This window comes from Poecilia reticulata, linkage group LG2 (assembly GCF_000633615.1).
Source record: "Poecilia reticulata strain Guanapo linkage group LG2, Guppy_female_1.0+MT, whole genome shotgun sequence".
Classification (NCBI taxonomy): Eukaryota; Metazoa; Chordata; class Actinopteri; order Cyprinodontiformes; family Poeciliidae; genus Poecilia; species Poecilia reticulata.
The window spans coordinates 33,956,172-33,974,092 of NC_024332.1; the positions used below are offsets into that span (position 1 = coordinate 33,956,172).

The following is a 17,921-nucleotide window of genomic DNA, read 5'->3' on the forward strand; positions in this document are numbered from 1 at the left end:
AACCATGCACACACACACTCACACCTAGGGGCAATTTGGAGAGGCCAATTAACCTGACAGTCAGGTTTTTGGACTGTGGGAGGAAACCGGAGTACCCAGAGAAAACCCACGCATGCACAGGGAGAACATGCAAACTCCATGCAGAGAGACCCCAGGCCGGGAATCGAACCCAGAACCTTCTTGCTGCAAGGCAACAGCTCTACCAACTGCGCCACTGTGCAGCCCACTTATGCAACATAACATTTGTTTATAAAAGTAAAGTCAACATAACATACCTAGCTTGGCCAGCTCTTCCAGGTGGTTTCTGCAAGTTGAACTTAGATCATGGGGGATGAAGAGATGATTGCAGTATGGTAGAAGTGTTCTGAGAAACATACATTATTTTATTATGGTTAACATGCATTTAACAAAACTGTGTCCAGTTTCAGTGACAAAAGTCTTACATTTATAGAAAATACAATAAAGCAGAAATAATCAAATAGAATAATCTAAAAAAACAATGCTTTTTTGATGAGACAGTTGTGCTAATGAAAACCAAAAATTACTTGTTTATTAGTAAATAATCAAACTGCAAAGAGGAGTCATATCTCGCTCTCTTTTTGTTTGCTCCAACATGAAATGTAGGGCAAAGACTAGGTGCTGTGCTATTGGTGAAAAAGGTGTACAACGGCATCACAGAAGGCATACCAATAAGTGTGGTTGGGAACATTTATTCAGTGGTTTTTGTTCTGGCAACTAAAACCCCTTTTGTGTATTTACCTGTGCCGTATGCTTCAAAAAAATTGTAGGTAAGTTTGCATTTTACACATCTAGATTGTAAAGTGTAATATCCTTAAAAACAAGAAGATGAAGGCACAGGAACAAGTCAAATGCAGCTGGGTTTCAACCACAAAATCTTTCTGGAGTCAAATAACAGTTCTAGCCATTGAATAGACATGCTTTCATGCAAAATCCAGTTTTAAAATCAACATAAATATAGCAACAGACACATCAGACAAACTATAACCTTACCTTGGAAATTCCTTGTTGTCAATCAAAGCAGTGTCCTCCTCTTTCTTTGTGAAAGTTCTGAAAGATCCATCACTGAGAGGAAGAAGCTGAAGTCCCTGCAGGTCTTTGTATTTTCCATCACTCAGTATGTACTCCAAAATACACAGTTTATCTTCTTCACTGATGTTATCAACACCAGACCTGTGGAGAACCTCTCTGATGAAGCAGGGATTAACATCCTGGGGGTTGGTGAGTTTAAAGGTCTCAATGGCTCCGATTACAGTAGCTGGTAAACTCACAAGATTTTCCCTGCAGGAAACCAAAGTCCTTTTAATGGCAGATAATGTCTCAGCTCTTGTTGGCCCATTGCAGGGTATCACAGCTTCTGATAGAGGGATAAACTGTGTTTCATCTCTGGCAAGAGAGAGAACAGCCATGTTCCCATTGAGTAAGTGATGAAAAACATCAACAGCAACATTGAACCATTTGTCTTTGTGCTGCATTTGAGTAACATCAGGCCACAGGCTGTACACAGAAGATACAGGAAGAGCAGATTGTTGACAAAGTTTGATGGCGTCTTGAATGATCTTCACATATGCTTGTGGGAGCACCTTCTTCACAAGCAATTCATTCCACAAAGCATGTTCATCATGTTTCTGGTCTTCTTCTTGCCACTTGATGTGTCTTCTGTTGTCTGTGAGACCAAAGCAGGCATTGACATAAACTGGGAGACCGGTCTTGTTGGATTCGTTGTTTGGGAGAGGGAGAAAGCAGCTCAATCTCCCTTGACCACAGTCTCTCTGCTCACCAAGCGGAAATGCCAAGTCAACTCTGGGTAAAAAACTCAGCTTTTTGGCAAGGTCATCAAGGTTTGGTGCTTTTCCCTCTTTCATGGTGCATGTTGTTAAAAGCCATTGTGTTTTTTTCTGATCTTCTGAATTTAGAGTTATCAATTTGATTCTTGTCAGGCCTTCAACATCAGACTCATCTTTGTGCTTCAGAAGAATGTCTGTTGGTTCTGAGGATTTTATTTCAAGCCTGGTGTTAATGGTACCATCCTGACTGATATGGATCAAGGACACAGAACTCACACTTTTCAAAAAGAGAAGGCTCAAGTCTGCATCTGCAATGAAGCTATCAAAAAGCTCAACCACTTTATCTGAATCATACAGATTGTCTGAAATCTCCGATGCTTTGTTGCGCAACGGGAACCTGAAAAGTGTCCCAGAGAAGTACTGATCCTCTATGATTGTTGACCATTCTTGCTTGCCTACAACTGAAACGATGTCTCTGTAGGGCTGGAACTGGTCATGCATTGTCAGCAAAGCTTCTTGGTCTTCAGGTTCATCCAAAAACCACCGAAACCCCTTATCACCAAATATTTCCTCTTGGGGGTCCATCAATCCAAGATGTCCTGAGCTGAAAATACTGGGCACGTCTGTTGAGAAATAAATGCTTCTATTTATTATCTCTAAAATTACCTCTTAGTTAAAATCATTAAATCAAATCATGTTATCATTCTAACGAATAAATTTTACCTGTTATGTGGTAAACGGAGTTGAAGCCAATTCCAAATCTCCCGATTTTGTTCGGATCATTGATCTTGCCACTTCTTCCTGCCATTTGAATTCTTTTCCAGTCATCTTCAGTAAATGCAGCATTGTTGTATGCATACAAAGCAGGGCCTATGCAAAAAGTCAATGAGTAACTAAATGAATAAAACTGGTTGGCATCTCTGGAATATTTGTTAAAAGCGCTTGTTCTGAAATTTTAGCTTGAATTGAGAAAAACAAAACAGCACAATAGTATTTCTCTTTAAAGTGTTTGGTGTAAAATGGCCAGTGGTGGAGAAAGTACTCAAAAAATGTACTTAAGTAAAAGTACAAATACACAGTCAAAAATGTACTTAAGTAAAAGTCAAAGTACCACATTAACATTTTACTTAAGTAAAAGTAAAAAAGTCCTAGCTTTTAAAAATACTTAAGTATTAAAAGTAAAAGTACTCGCTGAATGCNTCTCTGTTGTAATGCTTTTGAGCTATTATGATATCAAAAGACAAAACAGAKAATTTCAAACCATTTGCGGAGAACGTTTACAACAGATACGGACTGAAAAAAAAGTTCGACTCACATGTGTCAATAAAAGTGTAAAAACCGTATTTATTTCAAATAATTTGCGAAATAAAACCCACCGCATTAGGGATTACACGGTTGAGAAACGTGATAATGTCACAATTATCTTTAAAATTTCTTCTTCGGTCATATTTTTATCTGTTTCCTCGTCAATATGCGAGAGCTTAGAGCGATGCGCGCTCCCGCGACAGGGGATGCGAATTTGGGCAGGCGGGCTTTTCTGGGCATAACACCTGGCTCAGTCTCATAGCAGTCAACACCGGAACGAATAGAAAACGCAGCGATTTTAATCAAGACACGATTAGCCCAGACCAGRACCTTCTAACTTAAGATTGTTTATTAAGGACACCATTAAGTTCAGAGTTAGTGTATATAACAAAAAACTCTTATTGATGTAATTTGAATTAAAATTACATCAATTTAATTCAAATTAAATTGAATTAAATAACCACAAAGTTATTAAAAACTTTGTGGTTGTTATTGAAACTAAAAAAAATAAATGCTTCAAAAGGTTTTATTACACATTTATTGAGTATATGGGTGTTAGAAAATATTGTCTAAGTATTTATTAATTTTCACACATCAATTTATACATACTTTATTCTTAAGCATCTTAGTAAAGTATGCAGTTCTGTAAATATTTCTCAGGGTGACAGCAGAGTATTGCCTCCTTCATGTTTAACATTCAAGTGGCTGAAATCTAATTAGAAGCTGGTGTAACTGTAGATATTTTAGTTACTGATTACAAAAGGGTACATAATGTTGTGCCGTTTCATAAAATATATACTAAACGTGAAAATTTAATTTACTTTACAAATAACAGCATTAAAAAATGTGAAAAATATTTTAAAAGTACAGTGAAGTAATTATGTGTTAGAAAAAKTTATTGACAAAAAGAATCATTAAGACAGAAATCCCAAGAATTAGTCTTATTAGATTTATTACTTGCTTGCTGGCAAGTAGAGAATGCATTGAGTTAAACAGTACACAAACACTCTGACAGACACAAGAACTCGTTATAAACATTTCATTATAAACATTATAAACCTCATTATAAACATTTCCTCGTAGCACATTTGTGTGGAGGCTGGTTTCCCAGCTCTGCAAACCCCAATAGATAGAACAATGGYCGTTCCTTGTCATTTGGACCAAGTTCTCTTCTCCTGACAGAAAATAACCCATAAACATTAACCTTTGACATACCATGAAGAGTCATGTGTAAGCTTCCCCTTCAACCATCCATCGCAATTATTCTGAAACCTGATTCTTAGCATATGACATAAAATCTTTTTTTTTTTCAACACCGTGTTACATTCAGGTATTGCTTATATCAAATTGTATACACACACATACACAAAATACACTATTGTTTTGTAAAGCATGTATTTTTCATCATCATCATCATCATCATCATCATCATCATCATCATCATCATCATCATCATCATCATCATATCTTTATTCCAGACATTAAATAGGTCCATAGTAAAAAGGTAAAAGAAGCAAAATAAGAGAAAAATAAAAATAAAAATGACATAATATTATTCACTGAGTCACAAATAAATGATGACACCAATGATTCCATAATCTTGAAGAAAATCTCACTGTACTAAAAGCAGGATTTGCTAAAATTGCAATTATATTATTGCATGACAGATAATCTACACATGCATTTGTACATAATGCATTTTATTTGATTTCCTTYATATTAGAAAAAAGAGACATTTCATTAGACTGCAAGTTGCACTGCATTTCCATTTCTATAACATGATAGTAGAGTGTTTGCCAATAATGTTGAAGGCTTTTACCCCCTAACACAAAAAGTAAATCTTAATTTTCTTATAAATTCATCAAATACTAAGGTCTGGACATTTTACAGGTAAGTCCTATATTCGTTTTTACTTCTTTATAGTTATGTTGATTGTGTTATGCACTGTTCCAATATAAAAACTAAAAAACATTTTTGTGCTAGGTAAAAAAAAAAAAAAAGGTTAAAAAGAGTATAGATATATAGACAAAATATTGTGCTTAAAAGATAACACATCATGAAATAAACTTAAGTGAAAAAATGGTTCATAAAACTTAACATAATAAAAAAATATTATTGAAAATAAAATGGAATCTTAAGTCTATATAAAAGTTTAACAAGTGAATATGCACACATTAAAAAAGCCAGAAAAATGTCAATATCTGCATCGTATTGTATCATAAAAACAACATGCAATTCTTGTGAATAATAAAGAGTAGGAATGTTACAAAAAACATTCATTTACACTGTAAAGTGACTCAAATCATACTGAAAATCTTAAAATGACAATAAAATGTACAGTGTCTGACGTGCTCCTCATTTAGGAACCATATTTTGATTTTTAGTTCTACTTTAATTTTTCCTGTTTTCATCCCAAATTTACACAAAAATTTTAGATGAGAAATGAAACATTTGAAAAATAAGATTCATTATTATGTCTATTTTTAGGACTCCATATGGAGTGATACATAGATTAAGATAAAACAGAAGATGTTTTAAAAGAAATGCATAACTTTCTTAAAATGTGTTTAAAAAACATCAARACGTTAACTAAGACATATAAGAGCACAATCTAATTTACATACGCTTCTACTTTGTTGAGTAGCTCARATGCTCTGTTCACTGCTAATATTCCATTTTCAGACCTGAACTGCTCATTTGGAATGTGGGGAAATGGATGACAGTTGGGGTATTGAGTTTTTTTGGCGTCCACTCCCAGTGACTTCAGATCGGCTACAATCTGAGGAAGGTCTCTCAGYTGAGGGTGGTAGCGGGAAACWTTTGCTGCTGTGGCTGAAATTGAGCTGCTGGCRGTGTGTTTACCATCATGCTTATATYCTGCTGCAATGAGAGCCTTTTCCACTGCCTGATGGACTTTGAATAGACACCACTCTGTGCTGTCTCCACTTGTGTCTTTATGAGCTGCGTCAAGATCACAGCGAGCCTGTTTACACCAGCGTTTGGCCTCTTCTTTGTTTGGTCTTGGAATATTTGTGTTATGGGTCCAAAAGTTGTAGGAATGGGATGCTCTAGATCTAAAAAATCTTTCTCGGCCACTTCTATGATGCCTGGCTTCTTGGTCCCATTGCTGGTAGAAGTCTCTGAAATTAGAAGATCTGCTGGGAGATGATGTGGATACCGTAATCCTGCCTTTGTTGAGTTCATCAATCCGATGTTGCAAATATTGGAATGCCTCTGTAGCAAGTAAATGGCAGTCAGGATTTTTATCAGGATGCCATTTGAGGTAAAGTCTCCTAATAGCTGCCCTTCTTTCCTCTTCAGGAAGAGTCCGGATCTCAGTCAAACAATTGTCAATTTCTTTTTTAATTTTATCTAGAGAGGTTGGTAGAGAACTTTTTGCTGACGGGGAAGAATGTGGCACAGATTCCACCAGTACCCCAAGCTCCATGGAAAATGTATTTCTCATCCCTCCTATTTTAATCTTTTCTCGTTTAAATTGGTACAGGTCAAGATGACCGACTTCTACTGGTTCATCGTCTCCAATATCTATTTTGTATTTCCAGGAACATCTTCCAGAGCAACCAGGAAGTTCTTCAACAACAACTGCATAAATGTATGTGTTGTTTCTGCGGTAGCCAACATATTCCCCTTCTTCAAAGTTGTTCAGGAAGCTCATGTCTAATGAATCAAGCCATTCATCTGGAATATTTGTCCCAGGGTCTGGTGGACTGAGAATTTGTATTTCAGCTACAGAACTGTCACGGATCTCATTCTTAGCCAGAGTTTTCTGAACATCTTGCAAACTGTCACACATAAGGAGTTGTCCAAGCACTGGGAGATAAACAGATGAAATTGTGTTGCTCAAAAGAGAATTAATTTCCTTTATAAGAGTCATATTGACTTCATTAATTGCTTTTGGAGCCATGTTATCATTGTGTTTCAAGAATAAGGTGAAACCTTGTTGTTCCTGTTTGACAAATACATCAGTCTCTCTGGTAGTTTTGTGTAGTGGCTTTTCATCCAGCCAAACCATCGTTTTTAGGGATTTACAGCAGACAATTTTAATACTGCCAAATGTCTTCTCACATATCTCAGCTGCTTTTTGTTGTGTTATTTTGCCTCCAGTTTGTTCTCTAAAAAGACAAATGAGTCCATATTTGAATGACTCTGAGGAGAGATGTTGATCAAACCATCCCCTGAACTCACAACCATTCCCAAGCTCACAAAGCTGCAAGTTTGATTCCATAATTTTCTCCTCAGTGATCTGAGACAACATTTTAGGCTGAAGTTTCTGAGGCAACATTTTCACCAATCGATGCTGTTCAAAGACGTCACTGCCCAGATGACATTCACTGAGTTTCTTGAGCAACAGGAACTTATCCTCCAGCCCCTCTTTCAACCTCTGCACCTCAAACACTGTATCATTGTAGTAGAGTGAACTTGATGTATGCAGCTTTCCATCAACTGCAGGAAGATACAAAGTTTGATCATCACCATTGAGGGCCTGTTCTCCTTGAGTTTTGATTAGGCGAAATAAATGGTGAACTGCTCGTTTTACAGTAATCAACTGGTTTGCATTCAGCTGTTGTTTTTCACAGGAATCAGCATAAACAGCTGCTAGAACGTTACAGTAGTGCTCTGCAGTGGCTCTCTCTTTCACACCAACTTTCTTAAAAAACTCTGCATACAAAACATCTCGTGAAGGTATTTTGTACAAGTATGGTCTAAACTCAAGTTCATCAGAGAGTGAGAGACACACACCATCAACTTTAAAAAGCACAGTATCTTTTTCAACCAAGACAACAGGAAGACCATATAAAGACTGTCTGTCAAAGTCATTGGCTTGTAGATAGCCATATGCACGACGAAACACATCTGCACGAGTTTTGATCACTTTCTCAGTTTTACATGGAGACTGACAGATATTTCTCATGTTTCTGGTGACATACTCTGAAGGTGGCTGATGATAAGCTCCTGCATTTTTCAGGATTCGTGAAAGCTTTGGCGAGATATAACATGGCAAATGTATAATTGGCATTGAGGACCAAATCAAATACTGATGTTTAGGATCTGTTTCAATCAAAGATCCTTGGATTGAAATGGTATTATTTTCTGAAGCAAATGGTTGATGGTAGTTGCAGAGATCTTTTTGAATCTTAACTGGATAAATGAATTTGATGTTGGCAATCCTCCTCATTAACCGTTCATCTTTGTCATTGCTCACACTTTTCAAGACTTCTCCGAAAAAGAATGCCGATTTCTCTTTCAGCTTACTTTCCTCATTTTCTTTCGCTTCTGATTCCAGTTGACGTGCAAAGTTGATCATATCATCTTCAGTCACCTCATATTTCATTCCAAGTTCTCTCACAAGAGTTCTAGCTTGTATGGTTTCATGCTGATTTCCTTCACAAAGCTCTGCCCAAAACGTCTTTGGCACAAATCTTTCCCTGGGCACCATTCTCAAGTAAAGCTCAACACTGTCATCATAGTAGTATGAGGCAGTCTCTAGATGACCATGCAAGCTTCGAATCAGTTTTACTGACTTCATTGAGGACATGATGCTTTTTTTGTGCTTCCAAAATCCCAATTGTGGATATAGTTTCAATATCAGCTTCAGGCACTCAAGAGTTTCCTCCTCTGTTAGTGTTTTTACAAAAGGCAAAATGAACTTCATAAAATATTCCAGATCATTCAGGACTTTGATATCAAGGATTTCTGACAAAAACTGGTTTTCAAGGTTGTTTTTGAGAAAAATGTTGTTGCTGTTGGAAAGGGTGAATAAATCTGGAAATATTGCTGAGTATTTGCTGTGCAGCAGAAATACTTCCTCAGGTCCATCAATCCTCGTTCTTTTACTAAGGACTGTCTCAAATATTGGTAAAGATTTAAGCTTTTGCTCATAGTCTCTCTGACTTTTGGACTTCGTTATCCCAGACTGCAGGAAAATCTGGAGTGCTCTCAAATCATCATTTGAAAGCTGAGAAAACTCTGACTGGTTGATGTTGCAGATCTTGTTCAGCACCAAGCTTTTGTCATTGACATCCAATAATCCAACATCTAAAGAAGTCCTTTGTATTTCCATGTAAAAGAAAATGTTGTTAAGCCTCATAAAGCCAAGTTTGAAGAGGATGGGCGATATATGCTTTTCAGATGCATCTGGAATCACATTTGACATGCATTTCATGGTTTGCAGAAGGATCTTGTTGTTTAACCTTGGACAAACAACAGGTAGAATGCTGTCATCACTGAAGAACTCCCTCACATGACCTAATGTCAGATTTTTTTTGAAAGCATTGAGTGTTTTGTATTGGGTTTCACTTGTGATGAACCTCCAAAATGATCCAAGCCACTTCAGCATTGTTTCATTTGGGATATACAAACCACTGTCTGAATCAATTTTACAGTGATGGGACAGGAAACTCTGAATTATTGATTTTAAAGGTTTTGCAGCATCAAGAAGTGTCAGCTTGTTCACAAGGTTGAAGCTTTCCAGAATGTCATAACATTGTGCATTAACTGTATAATCTGCAAATACAGCTTCATATCCAAGGAACAGACCATCATGTCTTGAAATAAATTTTGGTGTCATAGAGTTAAACTTTCGCAAAACCTTATCTTTTGTGAGAAGAAGTGGAAGTCCATCAAGCAAAGTGGAATCATTATCTGCATTTTCCTCCAACCAGGAATCATTCAAACAAAACTTCAAGAGCTTTGCACACCTTTGTTCATCCTCGATCAAAGTGGCAGTCAGGGGTAATGGTAAATCCTCAGCTGTTTCTGTTGGATCATTCAAAGATTTTGCACAAAGGAATGTCCTCACACTATCAGGACAGACGACTCTGACTTCAATCCCAGCTTTTTGTATAGTACTCCAAATCTTGCACATGCTTGCAGTAGCACAAACTAGGTTCATCCCAAGATCCTCCAAAATGGGATTAATCCTTTCACTTTTTGAGTCTGTCAGATAAGGAGTCTTCGTTGGCTCAGTTTCTCTGAGGCTGCACCAGTCAAGAGAATTTTCTTTACAATCCTGACTCTCACCTCGTTCTTTGGAAGTCTTCAAAACTGGAATTACATAAAGGCATTTTTCCTTTATTGCCCTATATACCTCCAGTATCATTTCATGCCACTCTGGACCAACATTTGTAGACAGAACTGGCCAAAAAGATAAGTATGGCATTGAAAGAAGACGTGTACCGCCTCTAAGTTTTTGCTTGATGAAATCCAAAAGATCTGCATACAGTGGAGCAATTATGTTTTTTTTCAACATCTCATTCCAATGTGACTTAAGATTTTGACCATCTGCCTTCCAGAGGTTTTTCCTGGAAGAATCTACTTCAAAGTTTCCATTCACATGTACTGGCAGTCCTGTTTTTCCAGGCAATGGAAGTGAACAGAAGGCAGCACCTTGAAAATTGTTATTACTGGACCGTGATGGTGGAGATGAATTTGAGTTTAGATGTGCAGCGACTGCCCCATGTAGAAGTTTGTTTGCCATCATTAATTGAGCATGTTTAAATGACCCAAACTGTTCAGCAATGATCCAGTCACTGTGTCTTTTATCTGAGGTGGAAATTGTAATTTCATAGAGAACATGGCAAGGGGTAGCTGGTTTTTCAGACTGTTGTGCAATTTCTAGATGTTTTGCAAATTGATTCTTTTTTTCTTCACTTTCTTGTGACAATGTTTTTTCAACCATAAAAATGGTTTGGAGTATTTCTGAGTGCTCATTAATTACATGAACTTTAATCTTGCATATATTTTTCAAGAACAAAGTTAGTTCTTCTGGATCTTCCGACAGGGCAGAGAACAGTTCAATCATGTCCTCATCAGTAACTTTTTGCTGTGATAGTTTTGAATTTTCTGCACTGGCAGAAGTCCTCAGAGGCAATCTGAACATGGTGCCTTCTTCAAGAGTGAACTGGTCAGGAAGAAAGGATTTGTAGACATCAAGACACATTTCCTTCAATTCATCAGTTAGGTTGTATCCAATGCCATGTCGAGGTCTGTCTGAAGTAATTTCAATGTATTTCTGAGTGGGATCAGAAACGCAAAGAAATGTATTTCCAGTGAGGATGGAGGGACAGTCTGTCAGGTGGTAAACAGAGTTGAAACCAAGTCCATATTTACCAATCTTCCCTTGTAAGTTTTGTTTTCCTCCTTCTCCCAGCTGCTGAATGCCTTTCAAGTCATCATCAGAAAACACTTTGTTGTTGAAAACACAGAGGGCTGGACCCTGCAGATTGTTCCATCTTTTTCCAAATGTTTTTTCTTTGCCATGTTGACGTTTGTCCCAAATGAAATGAATTTCTGTTGCCTCAGCATCATCCGCATTTTGGATCAGTTCTTTAAGAATGTCTTTTTTTGATGGATATGCTGAAATGATGTTCTTAATTCGAACAGTTAGTTGTTCCCGCTGTTCAAAATGAAAGGAAAAAGGTGAAAAGTCGTCAATTCTGGAGTTTTCCAGAGTATGATGCCTGGTTGTTTGAATTCCAAAGTGGATAGCCATAGAACGGGGTATATTTTGATGACACAATGTGATACCTGAGGCAACTGGCATCCATGGACTATCATTGTAAAACAGGTCTTTGGCAGGCTGCAAAACTCCATGCTCATTTGGTATCAAACAGTCTCTAGTTGGTTTTTGCCTTGCTTCAAATATCCCTTTGGTTAAAATTGTAAGGCAGGTTGAAAGATCACTTTCTGGAAGTGCTTTATTTCCATATTGCCACTGAAGTGTTTGAAGCACAAAAAGTAACTGGCTGAAAGAAAATTTTTTTCCAACACCAACAGTCTCCCAAAGATTTCTGAAACTAGTGAAGGCTTGTGGAAGTACATGGAGATAGGGTTTGGCTTCGAACTGCTCATTTTCTGCAACACAGTTGACATTAACAAATGTGTTGCCAATGAGGACAAAGGGGAATGAATTTGCCTGCTGTGAAATGAAAGTGGCATACTCAAATTCACTGATCAACTGATCTAGAAACCTATAGCACTCATATGCTATTTTGTGAAGCATAGATGTGTCCAATGACTGTGAATGCTTACAGGCTTCTTGCAGCTGCTGAAGGACAGTCTCTGGCTCCATACAATTGCGAACTCCCAAATGTTTTAGGACAGGATCAGTGTTGTGCATTTTCAGTCCAATATTATCCAGCACAGGATGATTCATGTTAACAAGCAGGGAGAATCTGTCACTGAAAATTGCTGTGGGTTGCTGGAGCTTTGTGCTTTGTTTCATCTTTATGTCACCAGGAGAAAATGCTGGGAGAAATTGAGTCATTCTCAAGGTTTTCCAGTGGGGAGAATCTTTGTCATTCAGGTGGTTTTTCATAAGTCCAAGAAGGACCTTTACATTCTCATATGCTTTGTTTTTGTCAACACTCCAGATTTTTGTCATTGTGCATGCTTTGTGTGTGGTGTCCTCTAGTGGAAGATGATCACTGGCCATTCCAAGTTCCAGCAACCGTTGAATCCTTCTGGGTGAACAGAAGTCCTGTTTGGTTCCACCCAGCAAACGTCCTTCATCTTGTTCAAAAAGACAGGCCACTCTTCCATAGGGATTGACAAGATTCCTGATATATTGGAGTTGCCCATTTGATGTAGGTATGCAAGGATAACATGTCAGCAGATGGTCAATTTCTTTTATGTTGAGGTCCACAGCATGTAGCACAAGTGTATCTCTGGTCTTAGGGTCCATGGTAGCAAGGTTTTTGAACACCACCTCTTGGTAAAACTTTTTCCATGTCCATGTCTTGTTTTGTAAAACCTTTTCCTGTCCAGCTTGTTTAAAGCTCTTTCTTAACCACAGTGGGATAGGAACAACAAAGTTTGGCCCTTTTATGTACTTCTTGCACACTTGAGCAGCAAGTCTGCTGATTTCTGCATTTTCTTCAATGCATTCATGTAGAAAGATTGCATTGTTCATTGAGCACCAGTGTTCTCCATCAGAAAAGAGCTCTAGGCCACTGGAGGACTGCACAAGTTTAGAGTACAATGCATCTACCAAAGGCTTAAAAGTCTCACTTACTTTCTCTCTCTCAGGCCAAAAGCTGTGATAACAATAGGCCTCGAGTTGTTTATTTTCAGACATTTTCTTCAGTGCAAAAAGTGAAGTAATATATGCATTCACCACAGGATCCTCTTGAAGAGCCATGTTCCACTTGTGTTTCACTCCACTTTCCCAAAGACCTTTTCTGTTGCTCATTACAGCAAATGTACCGTTTATATTTACAGGAAGACCTGTCTGAATGGGAAGAGGAAGGAAGCAAAATGCCTGTCCAGTAAAATCAGTTTGTAGAGGAGAAAATTTTGCAGTTTCTATATCCTGTTGCAAAGGCATAGCAACCCCTCCAATGGGCAATGAGAACACAGCCTTCTCCTTTTCTGTTTTGTTCTCTTTAAGAACCATTTTCAAAGACTGATCAGTACCAAAGCAGTTGTAAATGAGCCAAGGCTGCACTTTAGTTTCACCAGATTGCTGGCTAGTTATCTGGACAATTTGGATAGTGGATCTGTCAATGACTTTTGTGCATTTAATATAATGTTTCATTAATGATTTTTCTGCTTGTTGCTGCTTTTTGATGAAGGTCTCATGTGGAATCCTCATTGTATTATCAACAGTTTTAACAATGTCCAAAAGGGTTGGCATATCTTCATCCCTCAGTGGTGCTGATACATTGCTCGATATACTTTTTAAAGACAACATGTTGATGTTCCTGAGAAAAAGGAGAAGATTTTGTGAGTTCTTTATGAAGTTCCACTGTAAGGCAAAGATATCTTTTTTGTTATATACTTTTTGACAAATTTCTGATCTCTGAGCTTCTTCCTCACTTCGGAAAGGTAGTTTGATTAGCGTGCCATTATAAAGTTCTGGAGAACATTTCTGGGTGAAATTACAGTCAAAAATGCCTTCATATGGTCCAAATAGACCAGGAAAGCAATGGAAAAGTCTCTTTTGAGAGAGATCTAGTTTGATTCCAGGATTTGCCTTCTGCTGGATGTGCTTTGTCAAGTGAGTCACATTTGGGTCAAGTATGAGCAGCTTGTTGCCACTCAGGATAGAGGGAACATCTGTGACATGATAAACGGTATTGAATCCAAGTCCAAACTTTCCAATCTTTTCCACTTTATTTTCCTTTGAAGCTGAGCCAACTCTGACTATGTTTTTCCAATCATCATCTGTGAACCGCTCATTGTTAAAGGCCCAAAGACATGGTCCCTGACACAGGGCCATGTCAGGATCAATAAGACTTTCAGGAGGATCTTTGTGTTCTCTGAAATCCAACAAGAATTTACAGGCATCAGCTCCAGCATCCTCTGCATTCTGAATGAGTTCTTTGAAGATATCACCATCTTCATCATACTCTTTAAGAATGTTTTTTATCCTCATAGTTATTGGTTCAGATTGGCCACACTGTTCAATGCCTATTAACTCTGGAGAAAGGATGTAGTTACTGAGAAACCTTATTTTCAACCATTCAGCTGTTGCTATTGGGATTTCTTCATGTAAAAGATACATTTTCTCCTCACTGATCTGAAGTTCTTTCAGTTTATTTTTGTTTACATCACAGAGAAGTGCCTCTGATTGTGGTCTCAGGGTAAACTGTTCATCTTCTGTAACGACTGGCACTRGGATGTCACCCTTAACTGTTTGCTTTGTTTTCCAAAACCAGCTGAGAATCTCGATGGAAACCTTTACTTCACCTGAAGTTGCAAAAGGCTGTTGTCTTGYTTCAATGTTTTTCTGGATWGAATGAAGAATATCAACAATTTCTTCATTGGAAAGTGCYGTTCTCAGACCACATTTCTGAAGCAGCTTCTTGAATGGCAAAAATTCATTTGGTACTTTCCCAATGTAAGAGCTCAGATCCAGATCCTGAGGGTAGTTTAGAACCAAATCATGAGGGGAAACAAACTGGTCAYTGGCCCACAGCCAGTCTGGTTCCTTGTTCATCAACTCTCCAAATTTAGAGATGTTTTGCTGCATGTGCCCATAAATGCTATGAAGTTTTCTCTTGAAATCCACATTGGTGTCAGGRTCATCCATGKCCTGYACGGYTGATTTCAGCACTGACAAATTCTCAATCACTTTCTCAGGTGGAGGCAGCCGTTTGAGGCCAAGCTTGGTGTTAACTCTATCACTGAGCTTCCCCATCAGAGGCATCACCTCTCCAACAATGTCCTCATACATCGTGTGTCTTATTTCCTCTGAGCTGCAGAAACAACTTTTTGTAGATTTATCAAATCTATTTCGTTTTTCAGTTCCAGGCTGATCACATGGTATCCATTTTATCATCTTAAGGCGTTGAAGTTGCACAACAGAAAACTTTGACAGTAGATCATAGCCATCCAGCATTTCCAAGAGGAATTCAGCTCTGGTCAAAGCCTCACTTTCAGAGTTTACTTTGTGTTTTTCAATCAGTGTGGTGGCATAGAGCACATGCTCTGGAGTCAGATCTGCCTCTTTGTTTATCAATCCAAGATCTATCAGGTTTTTCAGCATCTGTGGTGATTCTGTGTATATTGGTGGGGGAAAAACGTCTGACTCAAAGATCAGTTTAAAGGCTTTAACTGTTGGATTAAGAAAGTCTGCAGCCCGTTTCAGCTCTCTCTTTACTTCAATGAATCTCAGTTCCTTGCACTTACATTTTAGAGACTGGTTTTGGGAGAAAAGGATGTCACCATGCTGCAAAATCCAAGTCATTATGTTCTGAGTTTCTTGACTACTGGAGGTACCATTCTTAATGCTGTCAATGAGGATAATGCCTACTTTATCTGGGCCCAAGAGATTTACTTTCAGCAGCTTGAAAAGTCTGCGATCAGCCTCAGTAACACACTGGATAATTGAATCAGGTACAGGCAGCTCTGAGGGTATAACCAGACCAGATGTTAGAACCAAAGCCTGCTTTGATTGAGCTGTGACCAAGGATCCAGTCATAGTTTGAAACACAGGTAGATTTATGAGGAACTCTTTCTCTTGACCTGAGAGAGCATGTAGATGTGACAAATAGTCTTTCAGATTTTCTCTTGTCTTTCGAGACTCAGACTTCACAATGCTGATGACTTTCTTAGAGTCTAAATTCATCAACACCTTCATGACGCTCCTTGGAGATGGGTTCAAGACATAAGTTTCAAGGTCTTCGTGTTTAAGCCACTCATTTCCTCTCACCAATGTGCCGCCAGCTTTGGTCACCAGCTGAGCTATTTGGTCAGGCAAACTCTTCTGTCCTCGTTTCTGAAAAATGAGGGTTGTCTTCTCTTGTAGCTTTGCCAGTGATACAGGCTGATTGTCAGAAAGGAGACTGACAGGTATCAGAGGTATTTCCCTGAAACAGSTTAACTCACTGAAATGAGAGTTCAGAAACCTCCAGAATTCCTGAAGCCAATCTAATGGTGGGTGGTCACTTCTGTTGGTGTTCCAAGTAACGAGTCTTTTCTCCATCTGCTTCCAGTCCTGTGGCAGAAATTTTCTTGTATATTCCTCTACATGTTTTTTATTAGTGTTGATGACTCGGAATACCCCTGGAAAACAGTTAAATAACAAAATCATATAGAAAAATTACTTTTTCTTAAAAAAGGAAAACAAATACCTTTTATATGGAATCACATAGGCAACATAACATGTTTATAAAAGTCAAAGTCAACATAACATACCTAGCTTGGCCAGCTCTTCCAGGTGGTTTCTGCAAGTTGAACGTAGATCACTGGGGATGAAGAGGTGATTGCAGTATGGTAGAAGTGTTCTGCAAAAACATACATTATTTTATTATGGTTAATATGCATTTAGCCCTGCGACAGACTGGCGACCTGTCCAGGGCGTACCCCGCCTCTCGCCCGGTACGCTAGCTGGAGATGGGCACCAGCACCTCCCAACCCCACTAAGAGACAAGGGTGTAAGAATATGGATGAATGGATGGATAATATGCATTTAACAAAACTATGTTGGACTTCCGGTTTGAACGTCACCGTGATGGCCACGCTGTGAACGGGCTCCCGAGAGAACCTAAGAAATTGAAAACCCAACCCCACTTAAACGACGAAAACATACCTATAGAGGTGGAAAAGAACAGGGGTGAGCGAAATACTTCAAAACCGATGCTTTGTAGCGCCATTAAGCGGTTGTTGAAAGTCTGGGAGGCGAAGGGGAGTGGCAATTTTGTTATCTGGAACTCTTAACTATGAACATATATCAGAATACAAAGATAAAGAAGGTCGCTACATAATCATTGATGGTACCATAACCACCATCCTGAATAGTGATTGGGGCAGTGATTGGTCCCTGTTGACAGGTTCTCGAAATTCCAACTACTAGGAGTCAGGGTACTTTAATATGCGGCGATGACTTCAATATTTTATTAAACACCAAATTTGATTCTTCTAGTAGGAAAGGCGATGGACGAAATATTGGTAAAAGGATGAGACACCTCATGGGCGATTTAGGATTAGTTGATGTATGGCGAGAACATCACGCAACTAAGAGAGAATACACCCACTTCTCRCACCCACATAACTTATATTCTAGGTTAGATTACATTCTTACGTTTAAGAATGAGTTGTTTAAAAGTAAAACCTGTGAAATTGGCCCATGTACAATTTCTGATCATAATCGAGTTTATGCTGATTTTTGTCTGACAGGAAAAATAGATCTACAGTATGGAGGATGAACACAAATATTTAAATTTAAACTACCCAAACATTAAAGAGAATTTAAAAAAAGACAGAGAATTATTTAGCTCAAAATGATAATTCGGAGGTGTCACCAGGAATACTATGGGATGCAATGAAGGCAGTGATTAGAGGGAAAAT

At 38.3% G+C, this 17,921-nt stretch overlaps 1 protein-coding gene across 1 annotated transcript in view; it reads right to left on the reverse strand.

Annotated features, from left to right (window-relative positions):
• The window catches only part of LOC103461753 (sacsin-like), a 38,477-nt gene that overhangs the window by 9,024 nt on the left and 11,532 nt on the right, over window positions 1-17,921 (reverse strand). The window contains exons 5-7 of the mRNA XM_017309281.1: window positions 2,529-2,675; window positions 1,012-2,428; window positions 276-364 (exon numbers count right to left, since the gene is read on the reverse strand). Coding sequence (XP_017164770.1) covers window positions 276-364; window positions 1,012-2,428; window positions 2,529-2,675 — 1,653 coding nt within the window. The remainder of the gene's footprint in view (window positions 1-275; window positions 365-1,011; window positions 2,429-2,528; window positions 2,676-17,921) is intronic.